General features: G+C 41.1%; 1 protein-coding gene and 1 pseudogene across 3 annotated transcripts in view; both read left to right on the forward strand.

Annotated features, from left to right (window-relative positions):
* Positions 1–20776, forward strand: part of AK5 (adenylate kinase 5) — a 304302-nt gene that overhangs the window by 123821 nt on the left and 159705 nt on the right. For all 3 annotated transcript variants that reach the window (XM_033225352.1, XM_033225353.1, XM_033225354.1), the window contains exon 7: positions 16924–17014. In XM_033225352.1, the coding sequence (XP_033081243.1) occupies positions 16924–17014 (91 nt within the window). The remainder of the gene's footprint in view (positions 1–16923; positions 17015–20776) is intronic.
* On the forward strand, positions 4839–11426 carry LOC117091321 (annotated as a pseudogene).

Genomic DNA, 20776 nt, shown 5'->3' on the forward strand with positions numbered 1-20776 from the left:
TCCCCTCAATAATTTTAAAAGTAAATATGAGGGCTCTCCTCTCCCTCAGTTGTTCCTACAGTGAAAGAAGGAGACCACTTTGGGAGAGTTCAAACATGTTGCTGATCTCCTACACTGCTGGGGGACACAGTGGATTCTTTTCTTTCTGGATAAGAATGGAGCTTTGTTTGGAAGAAAAGGGGTCTTGCAAAATGTGATAAACTTTTGTTTAGAAGAAAAGGGGTCCTGTAAAATGTGATAAACTTTCTAAATATCCTACAAAGTCACTTTGTCATTTTGTAAAAGTGGACATACTGCCTTTGTTTTTGTGTGATCAAGTTTGACTCATTCTGCAGAGCCTGAGGGTTGCATTTAAAATTGGCATTAATTTTGTTTTTCTCAGGCTTAGCTTTTTTCCCTGAGGCTTCTAACAAATTCTAGTTAGCTTCTGTCTCTACTGTTGACCATGTGTACCAAGTGGAATATTGTCTATAAAAATTCGAAGGCATCTGTTGCTTTGCAAAGACTATGTACCTTTTATGCGTTTGTAAGCTTATCAATTCCAGTCCCCTTTAGGAAGAGACTGACCATGCCCATGGTTGCAGAGGTGAAAATATAAAGAGAAGCAGACCTGACTTGAGGCAGCAGAAGGCTAAGAGGCTCTTCAGAGCCTGTGCTCACTTTGTCTTTGAGTGAAGCTGCATCTTTGCAGAACAGAATCTCTCATTGCTAATGTCTTTGGAAGGCTCAAGCATATTTGAAAAAAAAAAAAAAAAAGAGGCATAACTAAAGAAAACATAATCTCAAACAAAAGTGATAGAGAAGGTAGAGCCAGGACACATATAAACAGGTTTTGATGGGATGAGAAGTTATTCGAAGGCCTCAAAATAACTGTAGGAAGCAAGAAAGAGCATCATCTCTTTCTTCTCAGAAGGATAATCCCAAGATTCTTCGTCTGTATCCCCTGACTCACTCTTCTTCATCCCTGCTATCAGCCCAACTCAACTACTGCCTGCAAGATCTATCAATACGATTCTTACTCAACAGGATCAACACTAGGCTATACATGAATCTGAACTTGCTGAGTTCATAGTTCATTGATATGTGGCTAATAAAATTATTTTTCTCTGTGAGCCACAATTCAGAAAATAAAATGTAGGTAGGGATGACAAGTAATCTCTTTTTCTACATGTTGCTTCCTGTCAAAGATCTAGTCATTTTAGCAGAAGAATAAGAAGAGTAACTATCCATAGAGTTGAATCAGCTAAATTCACATAAAGTCTTAGCATCAAAAGCATTTATAAGGATTTTTAAATCTATTTGCATATTTTCTTCCTCCGCCCATGGAGGTAAATGTCAATTCCATTATTATAAATCTGATTTCCAGTCTCATAATTTTCTTTGTCTCTCCTGCTTCACTTATATTTTTCCTAAAACTTGGGGAAAAGTTGTTCAATTATCCAAAGAGCCCAGTGGCTATTAAGTTGTTAAACAATCCCCCATTCTGTTTTCACTCTGTAATTATTTTTTAAATCAAGCCTGTCATAGCCATCTTGCTAATAAGGTAATTATCTTGAAACAAAGATCAATTTGGTGTTTTGGGAACTTGGTGCAAACAATATTAACACAAAGTTATAGACCTGGGAATAGTGAGTAAGAAAAAAATGAGGCTGGTTCTTTAAACGACTCTGAATTTGGAAATGACCCTCAAGCTAAAAATAGGAAGGAAAAACAAATGAATGTGGGATAACTAGGAACATAGGATTTGTTCTTCCCAGAACCAAAATAACTTAATGCTTAAGGGCACAGGCATTGTAGTAAGACAGACTTGAGTTCTTATCCAAGCGGTGTTCTTCTCTAATTGTATGACCGTAAGTAAGTACTTACCCCTTTAAATTCTTTCCTTGGGAAAGTGTTACGTTGGGATTGTTCTGGGATTTAACTGAGATGTTTGCAAGATGCTTTGCATATTACCTAGCATATATAGTAAATGCTTAATAAATAAATGGTAACTCGTGCCATGCACATGAGCCCACCTGTCACATTCCTGTGTGCACAACACAGCACCCACTCACTATAGACACATGCCCAGGGATTTCTGGTAGAGAATAGTCAGCTACCAGGTGCTAAAATCCCAAGAAAGACTTCAAATAACTGTAAGAAGCAAGAAAGGACATGCCACCTTCTCAGAAGAATCCCAAGATTTTAAGGCAGAGGCACCCTCATCTTCTTCAGAGAAGTTACATCTCTCTTACCTTCATTTCTTCTCACTGCTGTTCCTCTCCCTGGTATACCTTTCCTTTCCTTTCTTCACCTCCTTAGTCTCACTTGTTCAGAACCTCCCCGAGCCCCACATTACCACAGGTACCCACCTCCTGGCCCCCAGGACCTCCAAGCACACCTCCATCACAGCCCTTCCCACAATGAAGTCATGATTTTCTTATCAGTCTCTTAGCGCTTCCTCCGTCATGAGGGCAGAGATGTTGCTGTGTTTGACTGAATTAAATTATTTTCCCCAAGTCATCCTTACTTTGTGTCCACTTCTCCAACAGGGGGAAACATTAGCACAATTTTTCTAGCAGCTACTTTACTATCCAGAATGACTGTTCACTAGTCCAGTTAAATATTTTTTTTGTAAATGTTAAGCCTCTCGCTACTGGCAACATTAAATGTGTGTATTAACTAAAAAGAAATGTGGGCCAGGAGCACTGGCTCACATCTATAATTCTAGCACTTTGGGAAGCCAAGGCAGGAGAATCACTTGAACCCAAGAGTTCAAAACCAGCCTGGGCAACATAGTGAGACCTTGTCTCTACAAAACATTTAAACATAAAGTCAGCTAGGCATGGTGCCACGTGCCTGTAGCCCCAGCTACTCAGGAGGCTGAGGCAGGAGCATCACTTGGCCCCAGAAGTTAGAGACTGCAGTGAGCTATAATCATCCCACTGCACTCCAGCCTAGGCAACAGAACAAGACCGTCTCTAAGTAAATGAATAAATAAAATTAAAATCAATTTGATTTAAAATCCAAATGTTGTTTATACTTTATTAGTGGAATCTCTCATCATAATGTCCTGTCTTCCTACTGCAAGTTGCATTCCCCTTAGTTTTCCATCTTCTAAGCTGTTCTTTTTTATTCCATTTGATCTCCATTGAATCTTACAATAATTATGAACTGACCATATTTGGCTATGGTAGTTAACGTCAACATTGCAGGAGATAAATTTTTTTAAAGGATGAATCATGTGGACTTAAATAAGTAATAATAAAAGGAAAGAGAAGGAAAATAATAAAAGAAAAAAGAATGAGCCTGATCTTCCTAGGGCCTAAATTAGCCCCTAGTCACACATCTGTTGCTCAGGCAGCACAGCGGTTGTTTTTTTTTTAGGCTTCCAGGGTACTACTTAGAGCTCTGTAGCAGGGAGACACTCGAGCATTAAAGAGAATGGAGCCTGTAATTAGGAGAGGTACCAATGTCACGTGAGGCTGAAATTTCACTTCTGAGGCTCTAACGAATTTCTTTAGTTTGGAAGCTTTCTTGGCAAAGCTTTAAATCTCAATGCCACTACTTTGTAGTTTTGTAAAGCCTCAAATTGCTGGAATGCTGGGAGGAGAGAAGAGAAAATAGAAAGGGGAAAAGGGTATGTTAATTAATTTAATTTTCTGGTTAATTCAACTTGACGAGTATTTGTCTAACTGCTGGGCTCAGAATGCTGTAGGTGCAGTAGAGAAAAAATGAGAACTGCACAGTGTAATTCTTGTCTAAAATGAGCATATCATTTTTCTCCATTTTCTCCCTTTAACACTTTCTTTACCAAGTCATTTCAAAGTATTTTAGTCCTCACTAGCGGTTTAATAAGTACAGAAAAGTCAATATGATTTAATCTTCCTTCCATGCATCTCCAATGACCAGTCTAATACCTCGAACAAAGTAGGTGTTCAATGTATCTTTATTGAATTGAATTGCATCTTGTAGATGGTATAGGCGATTGGGTCCAATCTATATGGATATCAAGAGATATTCTAAAAGTTTATTTATTTAATAAAATCTATTAATCACCCTATTTTCTGGGCTACAGATCCCTTTCGTAGTCAACTTTTGATTGGGAAGCAATGCATTATCTAGTTAGTATCATCTTAATGAAATCTTAAATCCTCTTGGTATTTACTACATAAGGGTTTATTTCAGTCACCCCCATTAGAAGTAAGTGCTTTCTGTAGCAACTTAATTGAGAAGTGCTCTGTCATAGTACCCAAAGATCAGCAAGCAGAATATTGGGCACTGGATATCCACTCATGATCTGGACATTGGTCAAGCTAAGGATGTTTGCTCTGGGGCTGTACCTGAATCTATAAAATTTAGACAATCAGCCACTGCAGCCACCCTCCCTTCAGCTAAAGAATTGTTCCAAACCCCAATTGCCACCACTGACTTGGATTCTTTTCTCTTGGGCCCTTTTCTCTCAACCACAACCTCCTGCATGGCCTAAAACCTAACCTCTCCCTTCTTATTGTTAGTGGTCTAGCTTTGAATCCACTATCCTAATTAGACAACCAGATCAAGGGGCTCTGGGAAAGGAGTCTGGAATGCTTTCTCTTAGTCAAAGGGGCTACGGGGTCAAAGCCCTCATTGGGCTGTGGGAGAGGGGCAGCTAAGCCGGGCCTATGTGTGTGGGTGCTGGTGGCTGGAACTCTGGGACAGAACCAAAGCAGCTTCTTTAGGAAGTGCCAGACCAGACATGGCCTGTGTCAGACATCCATTCTGCCATCTCACAGAGGCTCTTGGAAGGGAGCTAGGCCCACTCTTCCTTTGATTTCTGAGGGAGACCGAATAGTAATGAGAGGAGAAAAACAGAATCCATGATAGATGACCTCAATCCTCTCAACAAACTAAAAGGCAGGGTTATTTGCAAAGAGGTTTTAGAAGGCTGCTGTGGGGTGCAACTAGAGTCAACAATAGACAAAGAGGATTGCTGGGCAGTAGCCAGTTTCCCTGTAGCTTTAAGCTACCAAACCACAGAGACCCATAGGAGTTGGGAAGTCGTCTGCCTCTTGCAGTCAACTTTGCCTGCCCTTGCTCCTTCTGATTTCCTGGCCAGTCTGCAGGAAAGTTCTTCCGCCAACAACCACAGCCACCGAGCAAGGTACATGCATCATGCAGAGAAACAGAATCACCTACTAAGGTCCCCAAATGGGGAATATGATAAAGAATATTTCAGTATATTGCATCTGGACCTGGCTTGGCACGGTTTCTGGGGATTCTTGGGAATCCATCCTAAGACTACTTCCAAAAGCCCTGCTTTGTTCTGCAAGTGCCCAGCTAAGATCTGATCCTGCCAGCCTTGGCACCCGCATCTGTCCGATGCAGACAGATGTGGATTTGGATCCCGGCTCTGCAATGTAGTTACACAACCTGGACGAGTTATTTAATCTCTTTGAAGCTCAGTTTTTGAAAATTTAAAATGGAGATAATGTTTTATAATGTTATTGTAGGAATCAAATAAATCCATATAAAATCCAAATGATATAATTGATAAAAAAAATGTATAAAGAAAACCTCTAATGCAGTGCATGGCACATAGTAGTTGTTCAATAAATGGCGTCACTTGGTGCTCCTGTTGTTGTTGAGTGCTGATGAAGATTCCAAAAAATATTCTCTGAGCTAATGTAGTAAGAATAATCAAAGTTATCTTAAGTTAGCCTTCTCTTCTAGGTTTCTGTAGCAGAATAAATCAAAGTCACTATTACATTGTTAAGCTTCAAGTTCAAGGAGAATTTTTTCATAAAACAGTTCATAAATATCAACAATTTTCTCTGGTATGTCTTTATTGTGTTGACTTTTTCCCAATAAATTTCTCTGGGTGCTGCCTATATCCAGTGAAATAAAGATTCTGTACAGAAAGCTGAGAAAATAAGTCTTTTACTCAGATATACACAGCCTTCAAGCGTTCTGTACTCATCCCTTTGCATACCAATCATGTCTGTTTTTAATAGATGTCTTCTTTCATGATTTGTTCTTCTTTCATCCTGTTAAAAAAAAAGAAAAAATAGTATGTTCCACAGGGCTTGGTTCAGCAGAGCTGTACCACAGGAATTCTCATCAAAACATGGGACTGACTCGACTTTCTCAGAGAATTGTTCCCATCTATCTCACTCACCACATCCACTTAGGCGTTTCTCTTTCAAATTTTGTAGTTAATTATGAAGCTTTAGAAATATGGTTCTGCAAAGTAGTTTCAATGGTCGTTACTCCATTGCTGATAACTTCACTCCAGGCACCATGAGTTTTTAAAGTTTATTACTCTTTTAGTGCAATGTTCAATTTTTAGTTGAAGAAAAACAAAGCCATTACAAAGAGAACATCCATCAATCAATCTTTTGGAGGGACATCTCCAAACATGTAAAAGAAATTTTGAAGGGCCAGTTATTTGCATGTTGAAGGAGCTCCAGTAACAAACAAGAAATGCCATTGGTGGAAAGCCTGCTTAATTGAAATCTCTTGCATGAAACAAGGGAGAAGTAAAAATTTCAAGAAGCTCATTTGGTTCTTAGAGAATGACACTTATGGGATATATAACACTGAAACAAAACAGCCAATTTATTTCCCCATCAAGAAGGAGAGGGAAAAAAAAATGGGAGACAGACCTAAGTTTAATCAAAAGCAGAATCTCAGAGGAAAGATTGAACTGGCACCATCCTTTTTTAGTCCATTTAGGGTGTTTCATAGACAACATTGCTCATTATGTGGCAAGCCCTATCTCTATGGAGAAGATTAGGGCAGCCAATTGCAGTCTGAAAATCAGAGCCAAAAGAAAATAAAAACAAAAACTCATTTCTGCCATTAAAAATGCAAATCATGATTGTAGTTTTTTCCTCAGATGGTGCATAATTCTCCTCCCTCTGCTATAATTCCGTTTCCTAATCTAGATATATTTTGTAGACTTTTGAAAGTTGTCGCTGCATTTGTTATTCAAATTAAAACGTGTGTTGTGAATGAACTAGGGAATTTGGTGAGTATTTCATTTTGAAATTTCCAATTGACTTCTCTAGCCCTCTTACATTAAATGACATAAAACAGATTATGCAGACCACATCCTCTGAAAATTCTGTCCTTAGGAATAAGAAAAGGATTTTCTTAAGATTTCTAGACATTAAATAACAATTACGTAAAACATAGCATCCATCTAATCACAGAATATCAGAGCTGTGAACAACTTTAGACATCATCTGGTCTGTTGTCCTGCAATTATATCTCCCTGGATCCTTTTCTGACCCATGAGATGTAAATAAATTTTTATTCCTAGAAACTCATCACTCTACCTATGCTACCGCTGCAACACTGTCACTCCTGCTACCCTTTGTATTTTGAAGTTAGCATCCTAAGTTCTTGTTCTTTAAAAAAATAAATAAATAAAGCATCGCTATTTGAATTTCAAAACACTGTTTAAAAATCCTAAAGCCGGCCGGGCGCGGTGGCTCAAGCCTGTAATCCCAGCACTTTGGGAGGCCGAGACGGGTGGATCACAAGGTCAGGAGATCGAGACCATCCTGGCTAACATGGTGAAACCCTGTCTCTACTAAAAAATACAAAAAACTAGCCAGGCTAGGTGGCGGGCGCCTGTAGTCCCAGCTACTCGGGAGGCTGAGGCAGGAGAATGGCGCAAACCCGGGAGGCGGAGCTTGCAGTGAGCTGAGATCTGGCCACTGCACTCCAGTCTGGGCGACAGAGCGAGACTCCGTCTCAAAAAAAAAAAAAAAAAATCCTAAAGCCAAGAATACCTAATATACATATTAGGGCGTCACAATTTTTTCACTACTGACTTTTTATGAGATGGGATAAATCTTTGCTGTGAGGACGGCTGTCCTGGGTACTGTAGGGTAGTTAGCAGCATCCCTGGCAAGTAGCCCCCCGACCCCCCTGCAAGTGTGACAACCAAAAATGTCTCCAGCCATTGCCACGTTTCCTTGGGGGAGTGCGGATCGCTCCTGGTTGTTAACTATCAACATATGTTGTTTTTGAAAAACAAGTGAGAAAAAAAGTTTGATGATCTAAAAGCCAGTTCTTCCTTCCCCGTACACACTACCGCTCCAAAACTAAATGTCATCATTTGGTAAAAATCTTTGCCAATTAAGTGGCAATTATGATAATATTCAATCAGAATGCTCCTCAGGGTTCAGTGCCATATTGGCTAAAAGAATAAAAAGAAAAGTCCCAGGCCACTCTGGAGTTGTAGAAGTGAAATGCTGTGGAAAATGAAACCTGAGTTAATTCTGTGGTCCTGACATGAGAGTAAGTTGATGTCAGCAGCATCTGCGCCATCCCGTAGCTGAGTTGACTATATGAATGTTGCCTTCATTCCTCGTGGCTCTGTGTTTGTATGTCCAAAGCTTAAGTGGTCAGTTGAAGAATCTACACGTGAACAGCTAGTACATAGTACTTATTCAACAAATACGTGTTAAATTATTTCATGAATTGTGCTTTACCTTTGCCTCTTGAATTGGACAATTAACCATTTTAATCTACGCTGGAAATAAAAATATTCTTGTTCAAATTAGTCGGAGGATATAAGATCACCTAGAAAGTCTCAAAGTTTCTTATATTCCTCACTCTGCATCCCCAAGTTTAAAAAAAAAATGTGTATGTGTTTGAGAGAGGGAGAGATCATATGCGTGTACGTTACAGAAGCAATCAAAAATATATGGCACATGGTCTCTCAGCCCTAGGGTCTCAAAGAGAGAAATGAAAGTGACAATTTGTGTCAGGCTTTATGCTGGGCTGTTAAATAGACCATCTCTGTAGTCCTCACAACAATTCCTTGAGGTGGATATTATCACCACTATTGTATAGATGCTAAGAAATAAGTTGCTCAAAGTCAGACAGCTGCTACACGGGAGAGCAGAAACTCCAGTCAAGCACCAGCTGTGCTTTCAGCTGTCTGAGCCCGGTTTACAAACCTCCCATGGCTCACTTGGCCTCATGTGCCCCCTTGGCCTCAGTTGCTTCTTGAATGGAGACCCTTGTCTGTCCCTGCCCTGGCTGTCACCGCATATCCTAACCTTGGTGATGGCCCCAGCAAGCGTCTTCAAGGTTAAGGACTGGGCCTCATCATTCTCACTGTTGTGGGATCTCCTGCAGAGCCAGTACCTAGCCCCAACAGACCAGACTTAACAACGGCGCTGGCTCCTTTCAGCACTTCTAGATTCAGGGGCTGTGCTGCTCCCTGAGCCCTGGCTTCCCAGTGGCTGCCCAGAGAGACTGGACAGCGCAACCAAGAAGTGGGGGGACCCAACTCCCCATAGGAAAACTTAGAGTGGTGAAAGACAGGAGATGGGCAAGAGCCAGCAGCTGAAGTTCCCTCACTCCCTCCCCCTACCAGACTGGCCTGAGAAAGCTCCATGTAGCCTTTCTAAAGACTGTGTTGCTGGCTGTGTTTTCTTATGAAGTTGGGGTGCAGCTCATCACATTGCCCTCCTTCTTTGCCTCACTCCTCTTTTCCACTTCACGCTCAACGCCCACATGCCGTTAAAATGTTAACTTGGAGATTTTGCCTTAGTTTCCTTTTTCTAGGGAACTCAGGCTAAAACATAAATCTTTAATTTATAAAATGACAATGCTGCTGCCCATCCCTCAGAAGGTCAAGGAAAGAGAGAAACGAAACCCCTCTTAGTAGATTTTTTTTTTTTTTTTTTTTTGAGATGGCATCTCGCTCTGTCGCCCAGGCTGGAGTGCAGTGGCGCAATCTCGGCTCACTGCAAACTCCGCCTCCCGGGTTCACGCCATTCTCCTGCCTCAGCCTCCCAAGTAGCTGGGACTATAGGCGCCCTCCACCACGCCTGGCTAATATTTTGTATTTTTAGTAGAGATGAGGTTTCACCATGTTAGCCAGGATGGTCTCCATCTCCTGACCTTGTGATCTGCCCGTCTCGGCCTCCCAAAGTGCTGAGATTACAGGCATGAGCCACCGCGCCTGGCCGCCTCTTAGTAGATATTGCCCCAGACTGATGATAACTAACAGATATCGGAAAAGACAAACAGCCAGCATATGTGGATGTGAAAAGCAGTGCATTGAGATGGCACTCATTGTACCTTTGTGGCCACCCCTCCCTAACACTCCCTGCTTTTCTCCCCCTTGCTTTTAGACAGGAGGGCAGTGTTAACACATACTGGAGCAGACTGGCTGTATTTGTCTGACTGTAATGATCGTATGCTATGTGGTAGGAGGAAGGTGTCAGTCATCCCAAGTTCAAGTCCTCACTCTTCTGCTTATTAGCTGTATGACTTGAGAAGGTCATAAAATCTCTGGGTAAATATTTCCTCACCTATAAAGTAGAAATAAGGAGGGTCAGAGAGCGGTAGGGGAAAGAAGAGCAATAAAGAAAGCTTTGAAGGAGCAGCCATTGACTTAGAAGGAAATCCAGGAAAGGATTTCTGTCCAGAAGTGTGAGAAGAAAGTTTTTCAAGGCGGAGAGAGCGCCTGATATTTCAGAAGCCCCTGATAATTCAAGACTTTGCTCAGGTAAAACCATCTGGTGCTGATAATTTTTTTATTTCTAAAAATCAAACAGGCCGGGCATGGTGGCTCACACCTGTAACCCCACACTTTGGGAGGCCAAGGCAGGTGGATCACTTAAGGCCGGAGTTCAAGACCAGCCTGACCAGCATGGTGAAACCCCATCTCTACTAAAATTACAAAAATTAGCCAGGTGTGGTGGCACGTGCCTGTAATCCCAGCTACTCGGGAGGCTGATGCAGGAGAATTGCTTGAACCTGGGAGGCAGAGGTTGCAGCCAGCTGAGATGGTACCACTGCACTCCAGCCTGGGCAGCAGAGTGAATGAGACTCCATCTCAAAAAATAAATAAAGATAAGACAGAGCCTCTAAGAGAGAAGACCCAAAGCAAGACAATCATGGGCCTAAATCAGCAATGGCTGGAAGATGGTGATAACTTCACATAATTAAAAAGTTGGGCTTGATTTTATTCCACAGACCTTGTTATATAGAAACAACCAGCTATGCCTTGGGATCAAAATCCAGAGCAATCAAATAGAAATTACAGTGAATATGAACGAAAGGGAAAGCAGAAATAGAAGGAGGAGGAGAAGCAGGTGAAAAGAGAGGAGAAAAAGGAGAGGACATGGAAAAGGAGCTGGAAGATGAACAGGAAAAAGAAAGGAAAAGGGAAAATGAGGAACAATAGCTCAAGAAAAGACTAGTCAGCAAATCCCTCATGGACACTCTCCAGGCAAAGTTTAAATTAAACAAGTACCCCACAATACAAGAGAGCCTAGCACTCTCATTTGATTTTGGCATTACATAGAAACAGATAAGTCAAAGGTTTTGTAAAAAGAGGAAGAAATACAATAAAGAAATGTCCAAGGAAAAGCATAAGGAAAGACATAAGAGATGGGGTCTCACTCTGTTGCCCAGACTGGTCTCGAACTCCTGCCCTCAAGCGATCTTTCCACCTTGGCCTCCCAGAGTGCTGGGACTGCGGGCGTGAGCCACTGTGCCTGGCTGAGATGTTTTATATAACACCATTCTCACCGATCACATGGAGTTCTGAAAGGATAAACAGGAAAATATTAACCACCGTTAATTCTGTGGAGTAGAACTAAATGAGGGAAGTGCAAAGAGTTCCCAAACATTCTATTTTTACCCTACTGTGGATTTAAAGCTTTTATAATGGACATTCGTTGATTTTATTTAAGAAAAAAATAAAGAAATTAGCAACCTCTGGGAAAAAAAAATACAGTAGAAATAACACTGTCTGCCTCACCTTTCCCAGGGGTTGATGTGACATAGTGAAAGCACTTTGAAGCATTATACAGACGTGCTTTAACAGTACAAAGGGAGGTAGGGAAATAACTTTCTAACTTAGCTTTTCCCTCACTAGCTTTTCCCAAATAATGAAATAGTTCAGTAGGAAAATATAAAGGAATAACTTACTTAAATAATCTGAAATATCTTCAAGATAATAATAAATAAGAATAAAAGCTAAAGGGTTGAGGCTTCCCCCTCTCACCAAGTTGGAATAGAAAAGACTAGATTTTTCTTTTCCACATGAAACAGTCAAAAAAATAAACAGAAGAAAACCTATTTAAGAAAACAGTTTTCAAGACACTGGACATCAAGCAATGAAGTGGTCCCTGGTAGAAGGGAAACAAATGCAGTGAGCCCTGTGATTGCTTCAGAGCCTGGAGGTGTTTCCAGGCCACAGTGCAGGAAAAAGGAAACCCTTTGGAGGCTGGTGGACTCCAGGAGTTGAGGAGGTGGAGCTGAGAGTCCAAGAAATCGAGGTGGCTAGAGTTGCAGGAAAAAAATATCAGAGATGAGAGAGATGCACAGATAACTCTGGAAATATGCAGAGGGCCCAGTCAGTTATTCAGTGGCCACCTTGTGTCTGTCGTAATGATTGCCTGGTTTTCTCCCCTTGCTTTTAGACAGAAGGGCTGTGTTAATACTTACTGGAGTAGAACGGCTGCCTTTGTCTTACTATATTGATCATATGCCACCTGGTAGGATAGAAAAATGTCAGTCATCCCAAGTTCAAATCCTAGCTCTTCTGCATGCACATGAGGAAATTGCCTGATGCTGAGAAAAAAAAAAACATCCGAAAGGATTAGAGGAAACAGTACCTGGTGCTCACACCAGGCTTGGAGTAGTGCCAGTGTCCTTCAGACAGACTGGAAAACTTTATAATTCACAAAACATTGGGGAGAGGCTTTGCTCAACAGTGGGGAATAATTAGCCCTAAACTAAACACTGCTCTGATCCAACCTAACAAATCTTAAAAGCAAGACCTGAAAGATGAAACTGTTTCCAAGTAACTAAACTACATTCCAGAACAAAGCTTAAGAATATTTATAGAAATACAAAAATATCCAGCATCCAACAAGGTCAAATTGTAAATGTCTGGCATCCCGAAAAAATTAGCAGGCATGCAAAGAAACAGGAGAATATACCCCATAATGAGGTAAAAAAAATCAACCGAAACTGACTCAGAACTGACACAAATGTTAGAATTAACAGAGAAAGACATTAAAAGTAACTGTAAGTATACTTCAGATGTTCAAAAGCTTAAATGGAGACATGGAAAATTTTTTTTAAAGGCTCAAATCAAATATTTAGAGTTGAAAACTACAAAGTCTGAGATGAAGGATATCCAGGTTGGGCTTAACAATATATCCACACAATGGAATACTAATGAATAATGAAAAGGAATTAACTAAGGATATAACAACATTGATGAATCTCAGAATAATAGTGCTGAGTGAAAGAACGCAGACAAAAAAAATTACATACTGTATTATTCATTTTATGTAAAATCTAGAAAATGCAAAATAATCTGTAGTTACAGAAAGCACATAAATGGTTACCTGGGGAGAAGAGAAGGAAAAGGGATTCCAAAGGGACAAGAGGAGTCTTTGGGGGGTGATGGTATGTTAACAATTTTTATTTTTATGATGGTTTCACGGGTGTATACACATGTCAAAACTTATAATTTGTCTTTTAAAAATATAATTTCAACTTTTATTTTGATTTGGGGGTACCTGTGCAGACTTGTTACCTGGGTATGTTGCATGCTGCTGAGGTTTAGAGTATGATTGATGCCATCACCCAGGTAGTGAACACAGTACCCAATAGGTAGTTTTTCAAACCTTGTCCCCCTCCTTCCCTCTTCTCTCTAGCAGCCCCCAGTGTCTGTTGTTCTCGTCTTTATCTCCCTGTGTAAACAGTGTTTAGCTTCCACTTAAAAGTGAGAACATGTGGTATTTGGTTTTCTGCTCCTGTGCTAATTCACTTAGCATAATGGCTTCTAGATGTTTCCATGTTGCTGCAAAGGACATGATTTCATTCTTTTTTATGGCTGTGTCTTATTCTATGATATATATGTACCACATTTTCTTTATCCAGTACACCATTGCTGGGGACCCAGGCTGATTCCACGTCTTTGCTATTGTGAATAGTGCTGTAATGAACATATGAGTGCATTTGTCTTTTTAGTAGAATGATTTATTTTCTTTGGATATATACCCAGTAATGGAATTCCTGGGTCAAATGTTCAAAGAACCTGTTTTAAGTTCTTTGAGAAATCTCCAAACTGCATTCCACAGTGGCTGAACTAATTTGTATTCCCACCAATAGTAAAAACATTTCCTTTTCTCTGCAGCCTCTGCAGCATCTATCTTTTTTTGTCTCTTTTAATAATAGCCTTCTGACTGGTATGAGATGGTATCTCATTGTGGTTTTGATTTGCATTTATCTGATGATTAATGATGTGGAGCATTTTTTCAAGTCTTTTTTTGAGAAGTGTTTATGTCTTTTGCCCACTTTTTAATAGGGTTGTTTGTTTTTTGCTTGTTGAATTGTTTAAGTTTCTTATAAATTCTGGATATTAGACCTTTGGGCCGGGCGCGGTGGCTCACGCCTGTAATTCCAGCACTTTGGGAGGCCGAGGCGGGTTTTGTTGGATGTGTAGTTTGTGAATATTTTCTCTCATTCTGTAGGTTGTCTGTTTACTCTGTTGGTAGTTTATTTTGCTCTGCAAAAGCTCTTTAGTTTAATTAGATCCCACTTGTCAATTTTTAAAACTTATAATCTGCATACTTTAAATATGTGCAGTTAACTGTATATCACTCAGAACTCAGTAAAGCTATTTCATTTTTGTTTGTCACGTTATTTATTTTTTTCTTTTTTCTTTTTATTTTTGGTTTGGGGGCACATGTAAAGGTTTGTTACATAGGTAAACAGATGTCAAGGAGGTTTGTTATACTTATTATTTCATCACCCAGGTATTAAGCACAGTATCTGATAGTTATCTTTTCTGTTTCTCTGCCTCCTCCCACTCTCCCCACTCAAGTAAACCCCAGTGTCTATTGATTCCTTCTTTGTGTTCATAAGTTCTTATCATTTAGCTCCCACTTACAAGTGAGGACATGTGGTATTTGGTTTTCTGTTCCTGCATTAGTTTTCTAAGGACAGTGACCTCCAGTTCCATCCATGTTCCCATAAAAGACATGACCTCATTCTTTTTTATGGCTGCATAGTATTCCGTGGTGTATATGTACCACATTTCCATTTTCCAGTCTGTCATTGATGGGCATTTAGGTTGATTCTATGTCTTTGCTATTGTGGATAGTGCTGCAATGAAGATTCATGTGCATGTGTCTTTATGGGAGAATGATTTATACTCCTCCAGGTATACACCGAGTATACACCGACGGGATTGCTGGGTCAAATAGTAGTTTTGCTTTTATTCTGCAAGGAATTGCTGTACTGCTTTCCACAATGGTTGAACTAATTTACACTCCCACCAACACAACCTCACTACCATCTGTTATTTTTTCACTTTTTAATAATAGTCATTCTGATTGGTATGAGATGGTATCTCATTGTGGCTTTGATTTGCATTTCTCTAATGATCAGTGATATTGAGCTTTTTTTTCATTTGCTTGCTGGCTGCATGTATGTCTTCTTTTGAGATGTGTCTGTTCATGTCCTTTGCCCAATTTTTAATAGGGGCATTTGTTTTACTCTTGTAAATTTGGTTAGTTTCTTTTTAAGATGCTGGATAGTAGACCTTTGTCAGATGCATAGTTTGCAAATATTTTCTCCCGTTCTGTAGGTTGTCTGTTTACTCTGTTGGTAGTTTCTTTAGCAGTGCAGAAGCTCTCAAGTTTAATTAGATCCCACTTATCAATTTTTGCTGTTGTTGCTATTGCTTTTTGTATCTTTGTCATGAAATCTTTGCCCATTCCTATGTCCAGGATAGTATTGCCTAGGTTGTCTTCCAGGAATTTTATAGTTTTGGGCTTTACATCTAAGTCTTCAAACTATCTCGAGTTCATTTTTGTATATGGTGTAAGGAAGGAGTTCAGCTTCAGTCTTCTGCATATGGCTAGCCAGTTATCCCAGCACTATTTATTGAATAGGGAGTCTTTTCTGCATTGCTTGCTTTTGTCATAGTAAAGCTATTTTTAAAAACTGAAGAGACAAAAATGTGTTAACAAACCACTGAAAAACTCAGAAAATAGAGAATTCATAAATATAACTATGTCATTTTAAAATATTTAAAATTTTGTAAATTTTAGAGAATGCTAAAATAAATATTTAAATCTATAATTTTTGTTACATCTGAATCCGTAGAATCCATAGACTATATCTATAATACTGTATCTAGTATAGTATCTGAAATTTGGTTTGGAGGTTTCGTTGTTGTTGTTGTTGTTGTTGGAGACAGAGTCTCAGTCCGTCCCCCAGGCTAGAGTATAGCAGCGCCATCTTGGCTCACTACAACCTCTGCCTCCCGGGTTCAAGTGATTCTCGTGCCTCAGCCTCCCTAGTAGCTAGGACTACAGGCATGTGCTACCATTCCTGGCTAACTTTTTTGTATTTTTAGTCGAGATTGGGTTTTGCCATGTTGGCCAGGCTGGTCTCAAACTCCTGGCCTCAAGCAATCTGTCCATCTCGGCCTCCCAAAGTGCTAGGATTACAGGGGTGAGTCACTGCGCCCAGCCTCTTTGTTTTTTTTGTTTGTTTGTTTCGTTTTGTTTTGTTTTGTTTTTAAACAATAAGGTTAGAACATCTTTCCTCTTACTATTTAGAACTATATATTTTCATGTTTTTCAAATTAGAAAAATGAAGTCAGAAAGCCACAAGGTAAATTTCAGTTATTTTTTCCAAATGTACCCCATAAATTAAGAAAACATTACACATTTTTTTAACCATAAGTGACTGTACATTTACTCCCTAATACTCTTCTCTGTTCGATAGGAGGTCTGGGCTTAAAACCCTCTAAATATCTGATTAAAGACTCAAATGCTTTAATTCCTGTTGTTCTGCTTCATTAGAGATACAGTTGTGTGATGGATGCTCATTATATTTTTGAATTAACTAATTTGTGCATTCTCACATTCCAAACTTGTCTGTCCTGATTTCCCCCAGTTTGATGCCGACCGTGATGAGGATGAGGTGTTCTATGACATCAGCATGGCAGTTGACAACAAGTTATTTCCAAACAAAGAGGCTGCAGCAGGTAAGTCACTGTGTCCTTTAGACAACAGTATGCCGTGATCACCTGCCAAATGTCTGGGGCTTTCTATTAATGGATGAAGCTCAACAAACTGCTGCAAGGTTTGAAGGATGACCAAGTCTCATACTTTCTGGTGTAAAAATAAAAGTACAAAACAAAGTAGAGAGGAAGGGCTATAAATCTGTTCCTTATGGTTGCTGCTTTTCTTCCAGTCATTGCACATGTAAATTACCAGGTAGTCACAATGTAACATAGGGCCTATGTTACTATAATAGAAAAATATCTAACCTAACCCATACTTTGTGCAACAATTAACATTTACAGTATCTCCAGGACCCCCTAACTCATATGACAGGTTTCTCCCTCATTGCCTGAATAAAGCATCCCCTCCGATCTGGTAGCCACTCCCATTCCAACCCACAGCTCCCATGTGACCCTACCTCTTCTCTTCCTAAGTGCTCTTGCCTGGAACTTTGACTTTGGACACTGATGTAGAGTAATCGTACTTCCTAATGTAGGCAATACTCATGGTTCTGTCCTGACCCTCCTCTCATTCTTTCCGTACTCTGACCCTGAGTCAACTCATTGTCACATGTGGCTTCAACATCAATTCCATGTGGATGACTCTCCAATCTTAGTCTCAGTCCTGACCTTCTTTCTTCTGAGTAATGACCTCAAAGGGTAAAGACCAAAAGCTTGGGGCCGTAAAGAAAAAAGGCAAAACACTTAACATTTTAAATCACTAGTTGCAGCACTTTGGGAGGCCGAGACGGGCGGATCACGAGGTCAGGAGATCGAGACCATCCTGGCTAATGCGGTGAAACCCCGTCTCTACTAAAAATACAAAAAAACTAGCCGGGCGAGGTGGCGGGCGCCTGTAGTCCCAGCTACTCGGAGGCTGAGGCAGGAGAATGGCGGAAACCCGGGAGGCGGAGCTTGCAGTGAGCTGAAATCTGGCCACTGCACTCCAGTCCGGGCGACAGAGCGAGACTCCGCCTCAAAAAAAAAAAAAAAAAAAAAAAAAAATCACTAGTTGAAGCCACCTAAGGGTAGCTTCAAAGAGAGACAGAATTACAAGAGTAAGGTGGTAATCTTTCTGGGCAGACCCACAGAACACAGGTAACTGATGTAAACTCATCTGCCTAACTTTCTGATGAGATTTATAAAAAGTTGGCCTATTGCAGGAAAGATGAAATATTGAGAATCATGTAAGATTATGAGAACATGACTATGGCTGTTCTGAAAAATACTATGACTCCTGTGCTTTTCAAGTTAATATTTTATTTAGATGATGCTTTAGAAACCTGTAATCCCAGCACTTTGGGAGGCTGAGGTGGGTGGATCACGAGGGCAGGAGATCGAGACCACGGTGAAATCCCGTCTCTACTAACAACACACACACACAAAAATTAGCCGGGCGCGGTGGCAGACGACTGTAGTCCCAGCTACTCGGGAGGCTGAAGCAGGAGAATGGCGTGAACCTGGGAGGCGGAGCTTGCAGTGAGCCTAGGTTGCGCCACTGCACTCCAGCCTGGGCAACAGAGCGAGACTCCGTCTAAAAAAAAAAAAAAAAAGAAATGACTACTTCTAATGACAAATATCTAACTGCTAGATATCCTCAGTTTGCTAATACAGTGGGATGGAGTGGCTGATTTAAGCCGCCCCTTCTTTGGGACACCCAGCACTGTGTGGTGTTTCTCCACTAGAGAGCCTTGTGCCCTGCGGTGATGCAACTGTGCTGGTTTTTGTACCAATAGGAAACTGCCTGAGGACAGGTGCTGTGTCCACGTTCTCTTTAGGTCCCCTTGGTAAAGTGCATAGTGCCTGAGCCTTAGCGGCAGTTTCCAGGTGTTTACTTTCTCCTCTGTGTACCTCAGAGCTCATAAACAGAAGACTGTGCTTATAGCCTCAACTCCCGCTAACTCTTCCACTCCTGAGACCTCCTGAAAGCTGGTTTCTGCTTCAGCCTTAGAATAAACCTGTTTCCTCTAAAACAGCCCTTGGTGAATAAAGTGCAGTAAACTAGAAGTAAAGGGTGCCTCCCCTACAGGAGGCAGATACTGTGTAGCTCCAGGGTACTGTCGCTGTTAAGGAACAATGGTGAAATCTCCTGGCTTATATATGTTGATGACTCACTCAATAAATAAGTCATATCCATGGCCTCTGCTCTGTGAATTGTCAGCCTCCAGGTTTGGTCCCTCCACTGTTTTTTTCTCTCTCAAGTCTCTTTCTGCAGAATCTCAGCTGCTCCACAGCTCCCATATCGCCTCCTGTGAATGGCATCCAATTCTCTTTCTCTCACCTCGACCTTTCTCCAGGGAGCCAGGCAGAAGTGTTCTTGCCCTCACACTCCACACTGATCATCATTCCGCGGGGGCACCTTGGGAATCCAAACCTTTGTCTCTATTCCCACCGCAGTCACCAAATGCTTTGTCATTCCTCATCCCTGGCCTCCCCTATCTGTCATGAATCTCCTGCTGCCATGGGGATCTTCACAGAATGCAGCTCTAATCATTCTGCCTTTCTGAAAAACAAAACAAAACAAAACCTTCAATGACTCCTACAGGCTGGTCACCAGTACCTTTAGCACAGAAGAAAGCCCCAAATCCTTTTCTTTCCTGCAGTGGTCCTGTTACTGCAACAACATCACCTCCCCCACGTCACTGGCACCAGCTTCTCCCAGTTCCCTGAATACCTCAAGTTCCTTCCTGCCTTAGGCAATTTCCACCTGCTCTTCTCTCTGCTTAGAAAACACCTCTCCTAGTTTGCATCCCTTCACTCTCCCAACCCCATAGAGCCCCATCCTGCACCTGGCCAGATTCTATTTTGTGCCTCAGGGTAAACGTGGTGTTTTTCTCAAGGAGACTTCCTCAGACCCCACCCCAGACTAGATTAGGCCCTTGAATAGGACGCTGTGACCCACAGGTGTACCAGGACTTTTCTTAGAGACTACCATTGCTCTGATCGTCGGCTTCTTCAAGGCCTGTCTGCAGTGTCTCCCCCTCGATGGAGCCCTCCACTAACACTTACTAGCAAAGCCATCTGGCTGCGTCACTCAACTGCTCTGGGCCTCCATCTCCTTATCTATAAAGATGGAATAATAATAGCAGCTACCCCAGAGGATTGTTCTGAAGAATAAATGGTTTCTGTGTGCAAAGTATGTGGCTTTCACATTGAAAAGGCTGTTTATGAGTTCCTGTCTTTGCAGTGGATTTGAGGGCTCATGGGAAGAAACCACATCTTACACAATACAACTTTTCCCCCTTTTCCTGAGTCTACGTCTGCGGTCTTCTCCCTCTCTGCCTTCCTCCCTGCCCCAACCCTGTCCTGGAGTAACTGAAAAACTCCCCGCTTCCGCTTCTCACCCAGGACAGCCCACCAACACCCAGATCCCTCAAAGAGTTCTAGTCCCAAATACCATCAGGATATTTTCCCAAGTAAATACAGTGTTCTTCCTACACATTGTAATGAACCCTTTCCATGCCTGTGGAATTCGAGCTGGACTCTCAGTGCTTAATGCAGGTCAGGCACTTATAGGAGTCTTTTAATGTTTGTAGTGTGGATCAATGAGGGCAAGAACTGCAAAGGTAAAGTGGATGTGTCCTTTCCTTTTTACTCATTTGGTACATATGCACTGAACACATGTACCTTCTAAGTTTTGTTCTTAGGTTCAGAGATGAAACACAACCCTTACAGTTTAATTTTCATTAAAATTAAACTGTAATGAAACTGTTAACGAAAATTAAACTGTAAGCTACCCTGTAA

Source organism: Trachypithecus francoisi, unplaced genomic scaffold (assembly GCF_009764315.1).
Source record: "Trachypithecus francoisi isolate TF-2019V2 unplaced genomic scaffold, Tfra_2.0 Lachesis_group12, whole genome shotgun sequence".
Classification (NCBI taxonomy): domain Eukaryota; kingdom Metazoa; phylum Chordata; class Mammalia; order Primates; family Cercopithecidae; genus Trachypithecus; species Trachypithecus francoisi.